The sequence below is a fragment of the Panthera tigris genome, chromosome D3, assembly GCF_018350195.1.
Source record: "Panthera tigris isolate Pti1 chromosome D3, P.tigris_Pti1_mat1.1, whole genome shotgun sequence".
NCBI lineage: Eukaryota > Metazoa > Chordata > Mammalia > Carnivora > Felidae > Panthera > Panthera tigris.
This window is the reverse complement of record NC_056671.1, coordinates 9,042,591-9,059,245: the sequence shown is the minus strand read 5'-3', so window position 1 is coordinate 9,059,245 and position 16,655 is coordinate 9,042,591. Positions and strand designations below refer to the sequence as shown.

The 16,655-nt window shown below is 51.1% G+C and overlaps 1 protein-coding gene across 9 annotated transcripts in view; it reads right to left on the bottom strand.

Annotated features, from left to right (window-relative positions):
- Positions 1-2,857: 2,857 nt before the first annotated feature.
- Positions 2,858-16,655, bottom strand: part of CUX2 (cut like homeobox 2) — a 282,623-nt gene continuing 268,825 nt past the window's right edge. For 7 of the 9 annotated variants that reach the window (XM_042963190.1, XM_042963193.1, XM_042963192.1 and 4 more), the window contains 4 exons: positions 12,494-12,763; positions 11,099-11,287; positions 9,617-9,890; positions 4,737-5,915 (listed from right to left, as the gene is read on the bottom strand). In XM_042963190.1, coding sequence (XP_042819124.1) covers positions 5,114-5,915; positions 9,617-9,890; positions 11,099-11,287; positions 12,494-12,763 — 1,535 coding nt within the window. In that variant the 3' untranslated portion in view covers positions 4,737-5,113. Of the gene's footprint in view, positions 4,707-4,736; positions 5,916-9,616; positions 9,891-11,098; positions 11,288-12,493; positions 12,764-16,655 lie in introns of those variants that run through there. The other 2 variants (XM_042963197.1, XM_042963195.1) reach the window with 2 other exon arrangements.

Genomic DNA, 16,655 nt, shown 5'->3' with positions numbered 1-16,655 from the left:
AGGAGCTAGCACCACCCAGTGACGCCACTCCCAAATTCCTGACCTACGGAGAGTGAGAGATAAATGTTCACTGTTTCAAGCCACTAAGTTTTGGCATTGTTATATGGTAACAGACAACAAACACAGGCAGATACTATTATGATCTTGTCCATTTTACAGATAAGGAAGCGGACTTTCATGGAAGGACCTTTGATTACCTGATAGCGGACAAACCAAAAGCCAGTGCTTTCAACAACTAACCCTGGGGGACTGGAGAAGGTCATAAAACCAACTGTCTTATCCATAAAACCAACTTTCTTATCCCTTCATTGTGGCAGATGGGGAAACTGACCTGGGGTGAGGAGTCACCTTGGCTAATGTCGCTCAAGGTGGTGATCCCTGCCCCATCCCTCCTGCTCTTGGGTTTGCAGGGGTGACTTCAGCCTCCAGGGCGCCTGCAAAGGCAGCCCAGTTTCTAGGGCAACACATACCCTGTGCTTTTAGCTGTGGAGAGCTTGGCCTTTAGAATGATCTCTAGAATAACTACCCTAGCAGGCATGGGTCAATCAGCTAAGTGAGGTCCGGCTCGTTCATTCACTGGGAGGAGACGGGGGGTAGGGCTGCCGGCCCAATGCAGGAAGTAGGAGCAAAAGGAGGGCAGGGGTGGGAAGCAAGGACCACAGAGGCCCAAGGGTCAGGGCCTATGGTGGGGGTGGGCTCTGCAGCTCTCCTCTGGCTTTGCTGCCTCCCCAGGCAGATGGAACCTCCAAATGCCCTAAGTCTGCAAGTCTGACCATAGCAACCCCCTGCCTCACACCGTCCAAGGCTCTGGGTGCCCTCACGAGAAAGGCATATTTCCCACCATGCTCCAGGGGGCTTCAGGATCTGACCCTCATCCCTCTTCCTGCCTCCTCCCCACCTTCAAATTCCAGCCTCCTTTGGACCTATTTCCTCATGTTCTTGTCCTTGCTTCTCCTCTAACTCCTATTTCAGGTGTCACCGGAGATGTCCTCTCCTCCAGGAAGCCTTCCTGGACCCCTTTACTCATGCTACTCATGGTTACCCATGTTTCTGCCATTGAACCACTGAGCACACAGTAGGCACTCAATAAATACGTATTACCCAGATCAATGGTCACCAAATTGCCCCCAACTCAGCTCTGTGCTCTGCCCTGTCCCCTGATCTAAACCTACTACCACCTTCCTCCAAAGCCTTCCCCGCCTTCTCATTCCTCTCCGGTCTCTCCACTCCCCACTTGCCCTTACTCCCTAGTTCAGAATTCCACATTTCTGTGTTTTTACTGCATTTTCCACTCCAGATGGGAAGCAACTGCAGACAATGTCAACCCCAAAGATGATGGCCCAGGATGAAGCTTTAGTTCCCAGAGTCTGGGGGCACCTGCTTCTGAGGGTTCTTAGGTGGCTAGTGTGTGTCAGATGTGGCTTCCCCTCTCCTGCCCCCACCATACCACGGGGCCACATCCTAGGGATTTCTGACTTCTGTTTTTCCAGAGCTGTGAACCGAGGGTCCAAAGGGGCAGCCCTTGGCTTTGATTAACTTGAATCCTTACAACCACCTTACAGGGAAGGTGCCACCATGGCCACTTCCACTGTAAAGCTTGGAAAACCGAGGCACAGAGCAGGTTAGACACTTTCCTAAGGTCCTACAGCTCCGACAGGTGGAGCCAGGGTTGAAATAAGGAGGTCTGGCCCCTCGCCCCAGGCTCTTGACTCTCATCCTTCTCCTCTCCAACTCTGAGCAAAGGCCAGGACCGCCTGAAATGTCACCCTTAATGGCTAGCTTGGGACATCCACGGATAGGGGCCATGGCCTTACCTGATGCTGCCCACCCTCCCTGGATGGGGTGCTTGGGTGTCTTAGGGGCCACCCTGCTGGGTTTGGAGCAATTCCTTATCCTAACCAATTAACAATTTTATTCCCACTTTAAGGTCGTACAGAAGGTTTCTAGACAAAGAGCAAAGATCTGTCTTGGGACACCAGGTGGCCTTGGCTCATGGGTGAGTAATGCCACTTCAGGGACTCTCTTGAAGCTACTGGTCAAGAAACAAACCTCCTGCAGCCTGATGCACAGATTCACTATCATAGGTTGAAAGAACGCAACCCCTCCCTGATCATGATAACAGTAAGTAATATTGAGCCCTACGTGCCACATAGTCTTACATATTTTACAAGCATGATTATTCTTCATAATCACCTTCTGAACTTGCTGCTGTGATATTCCATTTTCATAGAAGGGGAAACCAAGGCCCTAGTTATACAGCTTGGATAGGGGCGATGCTGTGTTGGTTACTAGGAAGCTCCTCTCGGCATTTTCCTATCAGGAAGCAGGGGGCACCTGCTACTCACTCCATTGAGGTGGGCACAGCTTGTAAACTGGTTGGTCGTAGGGCCATGACCTGTGGCCACTGATCCGGGGGCAGGGCATGATCTCGGCCCCAGAGGTTAACTTGATTCCACCCTGCCGCACTGAGGAGAAAAATGGATTCCAATCCTTCCACTTCCCTTTGCTGGAGCCCGTAGCACAATCACCAACAGAGATGTCCATAGGACCCAGGCAGGTGGCACAGGTGAGGGCTGACGCAGTTCACAGGCAAATGTCCTGTCTAAAGGGGGGATCTGCTCCTCAGCTAGCTGCGGTCACACTGGAACTTTGGTCCAGCGTGGCCAGACAGGTCTACAGTTTCCAAGAGAAGCTGGTAATTGTGATTTTTATGTGACATGCCCCCATATTTTAATGGTGGCAAACCAATTAAAAGGTCAGTTTTAAAAAATACCGTTTTGTAAAATGCCTCTGAGGGCCAGACTGGACCCCCAATTTGCCTCCCCAGCTGCAGAACAAAGCAAGCAGGACACCCAGACATTATTATACAATTCTGTATTGAGCGACGCGTTTACAGAACGTGTTTTTAAAATTTTAAACAAAGTTCATCAATCTCTCATAGAAACGGTTTTGTGGGTTTTTGTTTTGTTTTTACCGTTATAGGACGTGAACCTGACAAAGTTGTTCATGGGTCTGCTAGCTTTAAGTACAACAGGATTTCTGTGTTCAAAAGACTATCCTAAGTGCTTAATCAAATCCCGTCACACAAAAGCCAGATTTAGTCCTCTAAGATCTGTAGTCTACGGGTGAGCCTGGGTTTCAATGTTGGATGGGTTTCGACAGTAGAAAGCGGTGTGTTTCCCTCACGGTTGTCTTGTGACAGGGTGGCGGTGGCTAAAAGGAGACGTTTCGTTTGTTCCAGATTTGATTACTCTGAAAATTGGTCACTGTTTCCTATTGTCAAAATATAAAAATACCTTCCTCTGGATAAAAATGTATACAGTGGAAAACTCTTCAATGCATAGCCTGGGTGTATGGAAAAGGACGTTTTCCTGCAGGGTTTGCGTTGTTCTTCACTGATTGGTGTGGAGACTGCAGCCTGGGCTGGGTGCATGAGAGTTGAGATTTCTGGAACAGCCCTCAATTGTCCCCTTCTGATCACTGGGTTTTACTGGCCTCGTTTCGAAATGCTTGCTGCATCCTTGAGACCCACCAGCCGTCTCCCCCTGGCATTGGATTGGTACCGATTATGGCCACCTTTTCATCGTCATTCTGGATTCAGCTGGGGAGTCAACCAACTCAGCCTTCCCACAGAGAGTTTGAAAAAGGAAAAGAAATAAAAACGGGAGAGAGACAGAGAGAGAGAGAGAGAGAGGGAGAGAGTCGAAAACCAACATGGTGGCGGTTCCATCCAAACTGGGAACTCTCCTGCCAGAGACCCTGACGACGAAGATGCTAGAGGAAGGGCTTCTCTGAGTTGGGGGGATGGAGTCTTTGCTCCCCAAAAGGTCGTGCGCTGGGAGGCAGGAGGGTAGACTTAGAGGCTGGGGTATGGTGGCCATGCCATGAACTCAACCTTCTCGCTTTGTTCTGGACTTGGGAGTTGCAGATGCCTTCCAGAAACAGCACCTGGGTCAACTTGAGAGAGAAGATGGCAAGAAGGAGGGCTGGGGTCTCTAGATAGATGAATCTACTTTTTGGTGCCGGGTGCTCGTGGGACGACCATCGCTATTATTTTCTTAAAACACAGGGAGGGAGAGATGGTGGCCACAGTCCTGCTCTGGAAAGCCAGTGGGGAAACTTCCTGTGCCGTGGCCACGATTCAGGTTGGGGAACAGGGTCACTCTGGCTCAAATGCTGCCCTCCAATCACCTGACCCCACGCCCAGCTTTCCAAAGGATCCAGAAACACATCTCGTCTACAGATGGACAGGCTGGGTGTCCGACCTCCGTGGCCCACAGGCTTCGGACTGGAGGGAGGAGAAGCAGTTTGTTTTGTGCCAGGTCGCGTCTCGGGTAGGACGGCCGGCCACAGCCCACATCTCTACAACACTTACAACGGCACGGGACGTTCTGTGTTATCAAGGTTGCAAAACAGACCACCAGAATGAAACACATCCTCAACGGCATTGAGGTTTTCATTTAGAGTCTTTTGGACTTTGTCTTTTCAGCACGGTTTCTGGAAGGGCAGCAGCAGAGTGCTGTGTCTCACAGACAGATGTGGCAAAAGACCGCAGTTCAAGGGTCATCTAAATTTTGGTCAGTCTTAGAGCGTTTTGTGATGGCTTTGAACAATTGTCTTCTTTTAATCTCATCTAGTGGCAAAAACGACACAACTTCGGTGTATACTTCGCAACAGTTGTGACCGCATCCTGATTTTATAACTCTCTGTAATATCAAAACAGCATTGGCTGGGAATAAATTCCAAAGGATCCTTTATTAAAATATCTAAAAGAGGTCTATAAATATTTATTTTTCTAAAAGAGTTTGGAGTTTCCAGGTGAGAATGTGGTGCCACATCGCTTGTGCCTCCCGCAGAGAGGCCGGGGTGGAGAAGGGGGCGCTCCGCGGGGCGGCGGGTGCCAAGGAGAGGCGGTGGTGGCACACGCCCCACCCGCTCCTGCGCCGCGTCCTAGAACTAGGGTTACGACAGAAAACGTCAACTGCATCACACTGCTGCCCACATTTTGATGGTCGAGCTCCTCCCTTCCTTCCCCCACCCTGCCTGGCAGGGCGAGTGAGAGAGGGAAGGGCGGCCCCCCGTGTGCCCCCTGCCCTCGTGCGCCCGGCTGCCTTCAGAACTCCCACTCCAAGGCCTCCTCCCGATTGGCGGCCCTCTCTAGCCGGTAGATGATGCTGTTCAGGTTGGCCATCTTCTCGTGTCGCCGCTGCAAGTTGGGGTTCACCTTGGCGCTGGGGTGCAGGGCCCCAGCCGTGTCGGCAGTGGGGCTGGCGCTCGGCACTTTGGCGGGAGGGGCGCCGGGTGGGGATGGGGAGATGGGGGCTGAGGAGGAGGGGACAGGTGACACAGACATCATGAGGCCCGGTGAGGAGGCGGCTGAGGGTGAGTTCAGCGACACCTCCAGGCTGCAGCGCGAGGACTCGGAGACCGACTTAAAACTCAGAGGGTCCGGGTGTAGCCGCTCCCCACCCTCGCTCTCCTGGGGGGGCTGCAGTGAGGGGCAGTCTGGAGTGGTCCCGCCTGGAAGGAGGAGCCCTGGGGCCACTTTCGGGAGTCTGTCATTACCCGGATGGTCGGGATGCGCCTCTTTGGGGGAACCTCGGCCTTCGTCCGGCTCCCCTGGGTCCCGGAGCTGGCTTCCCGCGTCTTCCTCTGCGTCCTCCTCAGTCTGTTCCTGCTTAATCCTCACGTGGGCCTTGTCCTGGGTGGTCGGGGGTAGGACGCGCTCCTCAGAGCCCTCCCGAGGCTCCAGCTCCTTCACAGGAGGCTTCTGGTCCTCAGCCTCAGAGTCAGGGCTCTGTGGGGTGGGGTCTGGGCGGGAGTGGCCCGGTGGCAGGACGCCGGGACCCCCACTGGGGTCGAGGTCTGGTTCGTCTTGGGTCCCCTCCACCAACATCTCCCGGCGCATCCGGGACCTGGGGCAGAGATGGCGGTGAGCGAAGGGCTGGACGGGGGACCTGGCTAACCCTAGATTCGATCCCGACAAGTGGCGTTTTGTCCCCACCCACTTCCCCAGGGGCTCACTAAGCACTAAGCTTCTTCGCAGGCGGCATCTGAGTGAGCCCCGTCAACAACCTTACTAGCGGGTGCTATTATTATTCCTACTTGGCGGAGGAGGAAACAAGCCTCCGAGATGTTGAGCGACCTGCTCCGGGTCACACGGCCAGTAAGGAGCAGAGCCAGGGCTTGAACTCAGGACTGCTGGATCCCAAAGCTCATGACCTAGACCTGTGCTGCCCAGTACAGTAGCCACTGGCCACACGTGGCTCTTGAGCATTTGAAACGTGGCTAGTCTGAACTGAGATGTGCTCTAAGGGGGAAAATACATACTGGATTTTGAAGGCTTCCTACGAAAAAAGTAGAAGGTCTCATGAATTACGTTTTTATGTTAACTGCACATTGAAATGGTTATTTAGGCTAAATAAAACAAATTACATTTCGTGTGTTTCTTTTTATTTGTTTTTTTAATGTGGCTCCCAGAAAACTTTAAATGCCATGTGGCTCGCATTATATTTCTTCTGGACGGCACCAGTCTAGAGTATTTCTTGAAGCCAAACCCAGATCTAGTTTGTGGCCCCAACTCTCCTTCCTTCCTGGAGGGACTCTTAGACGTCAGCCCAGAAGGGGAAGTGTGGAGAGTGACTTGTCTGGACCACCCCGGTGCGCACGGCAGAGCTAGGACCAGAACCTGGGTAGCCCAAATTCCAGTCCAGAGCTCGCTCTCTCTCTCCCTGCTTCAACCGCTTCCCTGCTGTCAGAGGGAAACTTGGTCTGACACGTGTTGGAGAGCAAGAAGAGCCTGGACTGGGGCTAACCCCAGCAATTATCTTCCTAAAGACAAATGAGGGTCAGAGAGGTCGAACGTCTTGTCCAAGGTCATAGAGCAAAAGGGCTTCCTCAGCACCTTCAATGCTGTGGCCCTCTGCCCATTTATATTAAACTACATGTTACTGATATATAATACTAACAATTTAAATTGTAATTATAAACATCATAATAATGGGTGCTTATCATGTATCAGGCACCAGGCCAAACACTGTTTGCAGATTATTTCATTTATTTTTCATAATAACCTCATGAGAGAGATACTAGTCTCATTCCTATAGATACAGGAGACAAGGCTCAGAGAGGCACATGCTCACAGAGTGAGCATTTGGGCCGGGAACCCAGTTATCTGGGTATACTCTCCTGCCTCCCTGCCTCCCTGCCTCCCTGCCCAGGTTGGGGATGGAGTGCCATCCCAGGATCCTGGGTCTAGAAGGACTGTGAGGGGTCATTTGCTTCAGTCCCCAGTCTCTCCACAAAGGTGGCCTTGCCCACCTTTCAAGGGACTCTACCTTCACCCTCAGTCTCCTCTAGAAGGAATAGCTGCTGGGACCAGGGAGAGCCCTAGTGGTTTCCACTGAGGTGGGATTGATCGGATGGGGGTTAGAATGGCTCAGTGCCTGAAGTCCCATCATTAGAACTTCCAAACTGTAGATCAAATATAAATGTGAGGAGAATAGTCATTCACACCATAGTATAAACTAGTCTTTTTTCTTTTTCTTTCTTCTATTTTTTTTAATTGCTTTAAAAAAATTTTTTTTAACGTTTATTTTTGAGAGAGACAGAGGGCGAGTGGGGGAGGGGTAGAGAGGGAGGGAGATACATAACCTGAAGCAGGCTCCAGGCTCCAAGCTGTCAGCACAGAGCCTGAAGCGGGGCTCGAACTCACAGACTGCGAGATAATGACCTGAGCTGAATGCGGAAGCTCAACCAACTGAGCCATCCGGGTGCCCCCCCCCGCCTTTTTTTTTTTTTTTTTTTTAATTCCTGACTCTTAAATCTATAGCAGGGTCTCCCTGGTAATTTATTCTCAAAATATCCTGTTGTTCACCTTTCCCAGAGTTCACTGCAGTTTGTAATGATATATTAATATGAGTGCTCATTTAATAGTGACCTTCCCTGCTGGTCTGTAAGAGATGCTAAGGGCAAGGACTCTGTCTTGTTTTCTTCAGTGCCTGGTACAGAGTAGGTGCTCAATAAACATTTACCGAATGAAACAATATATTCTTCTATAACTCTTTGAGAGCAGTTTCTTTTGGGAGTGTAATTCTCTCTGCTTCTTGGTGCAAATTCCTTGTCATCCTTCAAAACCCAGCTCAAATGCCACCTCTTCTGGGAAGTCTTCCCCGGACGGAATTCTCTTTTTCCTTAGCCCCTTATTCTTTCCTGTTTTATAGCAATTAAACTGTAGTAACACTGTCTGGTTCATAATTTTAAGCTCTATAAGGCCAGGGATATTGGCTTTGAACCCCTGTATCTCCAGATCCTGGATCACTGTGCTTACATTGCTAACTATTTGTTGAATGAATATGTTAGATAAAAGTGGAGTGCTCAGTTCCTGTGGGGAACAAGAGGGGAGAGGACATCCCCATATCCCCCAGGAAGGGAAAGGGGATATAAGGATTTAAGGACCTATGTCATTTGCTGTTTGGAAGGCCCCAAGTTTGAGCCAGAGCATAAGCAGTAATATTTAACACCATATTTATGCCTCAAGTTTTTCATTTGATCCTTGATTCAGCATTGTGGGGTGAGTATTAGGTTCCTTATCTGTAAAATAGGGATGAGACTCAGAGAAATAGAGTGACTTGCCCAAGAGCACACGGCCAAGGTGGGACTAAACTCAGGTCTGTGTGATGCCTGTGCCGGGGCTGTGGACAGAGATTTCAAATGTTTCACCTTTCTAAGCTCCTCCTTCCTCTTCTTCCTTAGGGAGCAACACACCTTCTCTCTGCCCCTGGAATACACTGGTAGACTCTCCTGTCTGGCACAACACGGACACCAGAGACCTTTCCTGCTCAGGCTTGGTGGGAGGAGGGGGCCCAAAGACGGTCCCTAGAATTCCACCAAGCCTTCTCCGCAGCGCTCTCCCCTGAACTCAGGAAACCCCTCTGCAGTCTCCTCAGGTACCGCTGAATCCAGTCAATGCCCCCAGCCGGCCCTGGGACTGAACTCCCAGGAGGCCCAGCCACCACTGCAGGCCAGGGACTCCCAAGACTAGAGACTGGTGAGTGGGAGGCAGCCATAGAAGCAGCAATCACTCACTCCCCCAGGAGGGTGGAGGCTAAGGGGCTGCCAGAGAGGTTCCTCTGGCCTTGGGGGGAGAGAGGCCAAGAGCCCCCAATCAGGGCCCCGACACGAGTCTCAGTGGGCTGGTAGGGCTCCTCAGGCTCGTGCCCCAAATACCATTCCTTGTCCCTTCACAGAGGCAGACACAGAGCAAACCGGATGAGTAATTAAGGCAGTGACAACAATGTCATCACCTGCCCCACACCACGTGGCCAGTATTTTGTGTAAATACGGGAGCCCACTGAGTCCTCAGGACAACTCTAGGAAGCAGATCCCACTACGGTTCCCATTTTATAGGTCAGGAGACCGAGACTCAGGGAGGTGAAGTGATTTGCTCAGGTTCTCACAGCTGGAAATGGTGGAGGTGGGATTTACACCCAGGTTTGCCTGGATCTGCATCTCAACACCTAGGTCATACGGCCTCCCCGCCTCTCAGAGGCCCAGCTGGGCTCCCCCAGCCCTGGCATGGGGCCACCCTCCCGGTGGGCACGCCCCAGTACCGCACCTGTAGTTGTGGAACCAGTTGATGACGGTGTTGGTCTTGAGGTTGAGCTGGAAGGAGAGGAGCTCGATGGTCTGCTGGGAGGGGTAGGGCTCCAGCTGGTAGGCCTTCTTCAGCGCCTCCTTCTCCTCGGGCGCCAGCACCACTCGGGGCTTCTTGATTTGCAGGAGGCTCAGGTCCTGGGGCTGCAGGCAGGGGCTGGGGCACTCGGAGCGGGTGGCTGGAGACTCGCTGTCCGAGCCGGTGCTGATGAGGCCGTACCTGCGCTTGAGGTAGGCTGGGGCAGGCGGGGGAGGAAGCACTGAGGGGGGCTGACCCGAGGCCCAGCCCCCAGGGGCAGCAAGCACACGGGGGCGCGGGGAGGGGGCGGCTGCAGGCTGGTGCCCCAAACTCAGGGGCCCGCTGCCACTCTCATCCTCTTCCCCCTCCTCGCTCTGCTTCCACATCCTTCCGGCCCCTCTGCCGAGAGGCCGAGAGGCCGGTCTGCTCACACCTGCCTCTCAGTGTGGCCGTTAGCACCCAGGTGTCGAGCATGCAGAGGGCTTAGCAGGGCCCTCCCAGGAAGTGCTCAAAACCGGTGCTACTCAGCGTCCTCTTGACAGAAGCGTCACTGAAATGTCACTGCAGTCTTGGGGGCCGGGGAAGGACATTAATGTAAACCATCCCCGTAATTGCACGTCGCACCCTCAAATTGTCAAAATGTAGGGGAGAAAACGAAGCCTACTTCAGAATGGAGGATGTACTTTAATCCTCACCGCAATGAGACTTTTATATTTTTCAGATGAAGGCGAATGAGGCACAGAGAGAGGGGTTAACTTGCCCAACGTCACACAGCCAGGAAGTGGCAGGCCAAGCTCTCAACTGCAAAGTTGACAGATGCCAACAGCTCGTGTGCCCCTCACAGCCTGGCTTGGCCCTGGGCCCTTGGTGCCCTGGGTGACAACTTTTCAGTTCCTTGTATCTCATCTCCCAACCTTGAGCTTTTTAGAATCCCTTCAGCACAGCATGAGATTGGGTGGGCACGCGGCAGGTGCTCAATGCCAGCTCATGTTTTCAGGGATATAATGTGAGAATCTGCAATCGCCTCCACACCCACAAGGGAGGACTCCTGTTTGCTGGACCAATGTTGTGCTTTGTTGTTCAGAATCTGGGTAATAGGCAAAGAGGGATCAGAGAGAGAGAGAGAGAGAGCATTCTGGGGAATATGCAGTTGGGACCGGCAAAGACTTTGAAGCAGCTCTGGGTGTATGGAAGGATGCTGGGAGAGGGGAGGTATGGGATTTTCACGGGAAATATAGTAAATGTTTTAATTGCTTTCAATTATATTCTGGGGGATTGCTATGTTTTTGTTTTGTTTTGTTTTGTTTTTTGCAGCCCGCACCAGGCTGAGGTGGGATCGGTGGGGCCCTGGGTGTATCTGTGTTACAACTACGTACGGTTCCAAAGGGAAAGCCTGTAGTCACACCCGGAATACCCAGTGCTCACCTTTCTTCTCCAGCTTCTTCATGTCCCTCAGCTTCTCCACATTATGGGGGTCACTGAGCCACAGCTGCATGCGCACAAAGGGCTCCCGTCCCTTCAGGCTCAGCTTGTGCCAGGGTTTGGGCCGGGACAGCAGGTCAGACACGGAGCCCTGCGTCAGTCCCAGGATGCTCTCCCCAAACAGCCGCTGCCCTAGGGACAGGGGAGGGCAACCTGTTACCCCCAGGCTGGGAAGAGTGCTCTCAAGAGACAAGAAAAAGAGGAGAACCCGGGGATGTCTCCACTAACTCGGAAGGAAGGACCATACACACCGGGGAACCCACACCAGGTGTGAATCTGGAGGGGACTTTTCTGTAAAAAGGGGGTTGGGGTTAGGGGACCCGACAGCTACCCACAAAAACGCTTTCATAATTTAGGCCTTCTTTCCTCGTAGGAGCTTCCCTGAACGTGTCTGAAAACTTCATGCATACAAATTAGTATCACCTCATTAGAGAGCAATTTGACAGATTCTATCAAAATTTCAATGTGCATATTCTCTGATCCAGCAATTCCACTGCCGGGATCGATTGATTCCAATGGGATCTATTCACCAGTTGTACTTGCTCAAAGGCACAAAGATGCACACGGATGCAGTTTCAAAGGCACTGGAGATAACCAAGATGCCCATCAATTGGGTAAAAAATGTGGGACATCCCTGGCCTGAAACAGTCTGCAACAGGGAAAAAGATTGCAGGGGGTCTGATCATTCTAATGTGGAAGGGCGTCCACAAAACAGTGTTCATTTCTAAAAAGCAAATTCTAGGACAGTGCGTATATAAATTCGGCTACATGGGGAAAAAAATGAAGAAATAAGGTATACATATATTCTTGCAGGTTTTCAGAAAGTATCAAAGATATAAGAACTGTGGAGGATGATTGGGAAGTTGGGGGAATTTTATTTACTTTTTAGCCCCCCCCCCCGTACTGTTTGGTATTTTTAAATAATGAACATGTCTTATTTTTATAATAGAAATTGCAGTGAAAAATTTGGGGTCCGTGTGCACCCCTCTGGGAGAGGGGCATGACCTGCACTGGAGACTCAGAGGATTTTGTGATCCAAAGAATGTAAGAGTTCTAGGACAGCTTCTCCCCTGTATCCCCAGAGGGCAAGGGGCTCGGCACTGGGTCAGGATTGTGCCAGAGTCTCACTGTCAACTGTGGGCTGAGGATTTCAGGTCACATCAGACCTGCCCTCACCTCCCTTTTGTCCTATTCTAGGGACCCGACCCAGGTCAGAGTCCTGGATGCACCTGCAGGCTGGACTCTGGGCCCTGGGATCTCAGTGAGGACACTCTGCTTAAGGCAAATAAGAGCCAATCAAGGCAGGAGGCAGCATCCTTGATTCCCACCACGCTGTACCTAGATTGTTGTCTGTGAGGACCTCTTTGACTCTCTTGGTGATGGAGTATGTGTCCAGCTCGGGGGACATGGCCACAATCTCCTGGATGCCCCCCGTGGCCTGGCTGCCCGAGTACACCTTCCCCCCCAGCGAGGAGCTGGAGCGTCCCTCCGGCTGCTGGTTCTCCTTGCTGCCCTCCAGTGCCAGGCTCAAGGGCTCCTGGGAGCTCCTCTCCGGCTCCGTGGGGCTAGGGGGTGGGGACGGCGAGGACCTCGGTTCCGTGGGACTGGCTGTGGGCCACAGAGAGACAGAGAAGGCAGTTACTGCCATTTGGAACAGACAAATATGGTTTGGATGGCTTGTTTGTTAGGGCCAAGTGTTGGCAACAGTCCATTTTGCAACCACAATAGTAGTATCTTAGGCAGGGACCATCCTGGATGCAAAAACTAGTGAATACAAATTTGATGAGGAGTAGGGTATTTACACGGTCTCTAGGTATTTCTCTATAAGACACTCATTGACGACAAAGGAAAAGTAGTTAACTCTTCAGTATAGATACTTGGCAGACATCACCGTAACCAAATGATCAAAGTTAACATCGCCAATCAAAGGACAAATTAACACTGATGCCTCCTGATGCCATGTACTGAGAAGAAGGACACAGCATCAGTTCCGTGATATTCCTCCTAAAAGCGCGCAAGGAAGCATCGGACAAAGCTGAACTGAGACAGTCTATAGAATGACTGGCTTCAAAAATGTCAAAATTGGGAAACAGAGAGAGGCAGAAGAATTGTTCAGATTGAGAGACTAAAGAGACACGACAACTAAATACAAGGAGTTCTGGATCTGATCCTAGACAGGGAGAAACAACATTTTATAAAGGATGGGGTGCCGGGCTGGCTTGGTCGGTAGAGCACGCGACTCTCGATCTTGGGGTTGTGTGTTCAAGCCCCCATGTTGGGCATATAATTTACTTTAAAAAATTATGTGAAGGATATTATAGGGACAACCAAAGAAACCTGAATATAGATAGTGGGCTACCTTAACAGTATTGTATCATTGTCACATTTCTTTCTCATTCTTGGGAAAAAACTTTTTGAAGCATTTAGGGGTAAAGGGACATGATGTTGTCAACTAATACCTCAAATGGTCGGGAGAGAAAGAGCGCACGTGTGGCAAAATTAGCGGTTGGTGAGCCTGTGTGTGGGGTACAGAGAGCTTGTTCTATTGTTTCAACTCTTCAGTTAATTAGAAATTACTTGGGAAATGAAAAGTTACAAAAAAATAAGTTGGCAACCCCTTTAAGCTCAACCGTCAGAGATCAGCAAAATAAAATACGGTCATTTCCCGAAGCAATTAAAAATAACGTAATGAGGGGCGCCTGGGTGGCTCAGTAGGTTAAGCGTCCGACTCTTGATTTCGGCTCAGGTCATGATCCCACAGTTTGTGGGATCGAGCCCCACATCGAGCTCTGTGCTGGCAGCACAGAGCCTGCTTGGGATCCTCTCTCTCCCTCTCTCTGCCCCTCTCCTGCTTGTGCTCTCTTTCTCTCAAAATAAACAAATGAACATAAAACAACATAATGAAAAGATGTCCACATAAGATGAGTAAGTTCTGGGGATCTAATGTACAGTGTGGTGACTGGTTAATAATCCAGCATTTTATACTCGACACTGCCTATGAAAGAGGGACTTTACTATTCCCAACATAACAACAAAATGGTAATTACGTGAGGCGAAGGATGTGGTAACTAGTCTTACTGTGGCAAACATTTTACAATACATAGGCATATCGTATCATCACCATATCATCATCATTTAAACTCCCACAATGTTAATATGTCAAGTTCATCTCAACAAAGCTGAAAGGATGTCCACAGTACAATGGCATATTTAAAAAGTGAGTTTATAAGCCACAGTTTTCATTTATCAAAAGATGTTTGTGTGAATATATATTAAGAAAGCCAAGTGGAAGACAGGTTGGGTAGGATGACCTTGCTAAAGCCCAGTCCCTGAATCACTCTCCTCTTATCCATGACAAGCCCCTGGAGGCAGGGACCACAGGTAAGTCGTGGGTGAGTCCTGGAGCCTGGGGAAGAAGGAGGTGTTGGGCAGAAGCCTGTTGAATGAATAAATTTGAGTCAGGACCTCTGCTTATCCCTGCAAGGTGCAAAGTGAAGCCTCCAAGTTCTGAGTGGTGACATCACAGCCCTGTGGGGCTGGCCGCCCGTATCTGGTGTCAGGAGAACACTATTGCTCACCGCCTCCCCAAATTGGGGTGATCCTGGTCATCCAGGTGGCAAACATGTGATGCTGGAGCTAACACGTTCCCCCCACCCCATCAATGTCACCATCAGAGAGGCAAAGCTGGTGGGGAAGGGCCAGTCTGGGGAAGCAAGAGGCTGTTTCAAGAGTCCTTCCCTCGCTGCCACGGGAGAGGGGTTGGGCTCCGCTGGAGGAGAATCTAGGGTCTTCGAAGGCATCTGCCTCTTGGAAAACCTGCATCCCCACCTAAAGGGCCAGCTTTCCAGCCAGAGAAGGAGCGGGATGAGGAGACGGAGGGCAACCCAGATGATGAGCCTGAAACCAGCCAGCCTCCAGGCAGAACGCTGGCCTCTTGTGACTACTCTGACTTCAAGGATTGCTTCTGACAAAATTACTGAAAGATTCAGAAATCAACTCTATCAGGAGGAACACACTAAATACAAAGCACAGAGAGGTTGGACACGGACAGTCAGGTTGGCTGGGGCTTGAGCAGGGGCTCTGGACAGGAATGTGAGCGGGGCAGAGTGGGGAGAGCAGGTGACCACCTGGTCTGTCTGCCCAGGCCTTTCCTGGTTGTCGTACAGAAAGTCCCATGCCCTGGGCAAACGGGACAATTGGTTACGATGAAGAGAGACAGTGAGGGAGAGATGGAAGGAGGGATGGAGTGACGGAGGACACAGAATAGAGTGGGAGAGAGGGACACAGAAAGAAGGCGATGAGGGGAGAGAGACTGGGACAAAGAGACAGTAAGAAAGGCAGCAAGAAAGATAAGGGAGAGGGGAGAGAAAAGATGACACGGAGAGACTCGGAGAAAAGTCGGAGACGATGTGGGGAGAACAGGGCTTCCTCAACTGCTAGAGAATTCTGAGAAGCCTCAGACACATGTACCCATGCCCACCACTGTGGGCTTCGCTGAAGGGCTGGTGATTTGAAGCAGGTTTTGTGGCAGGCAGCTGGTGTGAGGGAGGCCGTGCTTTGGAACCTGCCTTTGGCAAGCAGCTCACCCTCAAGTCGCCGGGCCAAGGACAAAATGGGGGCCGGAACAGGTTCATACTCAACCCGATGGCTGGACTCTGTGGGACCTTATGGGCAGTGGATACCTCTCCTGCCTCTAGGTTGTGGACAGGTGGTGGCTGTGGGGGCCTTGGTTGGATCGGCCACCCCCTACCATACCAAGCCAGCAGCTACCGCTCACATCTCTGCTTCCATGAACCTGGGCCCTGGCTTCCTGGTCTGTGGAGGGACAGGGGTGGCCACGCTCACTGGGCCTCACTCCCTTCCCAATCTGTGAATGATCCTCCTAGCTTTTGCTTGTCCTGTTTCCTCCACAAGGAACACCTTTCTTGATTGTCCTTGCCTAATTCTATCCTACACAACAAAGATATTTTTAAAAACCAGAACCATTAGACATAGAGGAAATGCAGATCAAACTGCAATGAGATACCAATTCACACCCGCTGGGATGGCTACAGTCAAAGAGGGGGAATAGCAGGTGTTGGTGAGGAGGTGGAGAAACAGGAACCCCTCCCGCCACACTGCTGCCGGGACGTGAAATGGTGCAGTCGCTATGGAAAACAGGTTGGAAGCTCCTCAGCGAGTTAAACATAGAATTATCATATAACCAGGGCACCTGGGTGGCTTAGTTGGTTGAGTGTCCGACTCTTGATTTCAGCTCAGGTCATGATCTCACCATTCATGAGTTCGAGCCCCGCACTGGGCTTTATACTGACAGCACGAAGGCTGCTTGGGATTCTCTTTCCCTCTCTCTCTGCCATGCGTGCATGTGAGTGCACGCTCTCTCTCAAAATAGATAAACTTTATAAAAAAAATAATCATATGGGGCGCCTGGATGGCTCAGTCGGTTAAGTGCCCGACTTCAGCTCAGGTCATGATCTCACGGTCTGTGAGTTCGAGCCCC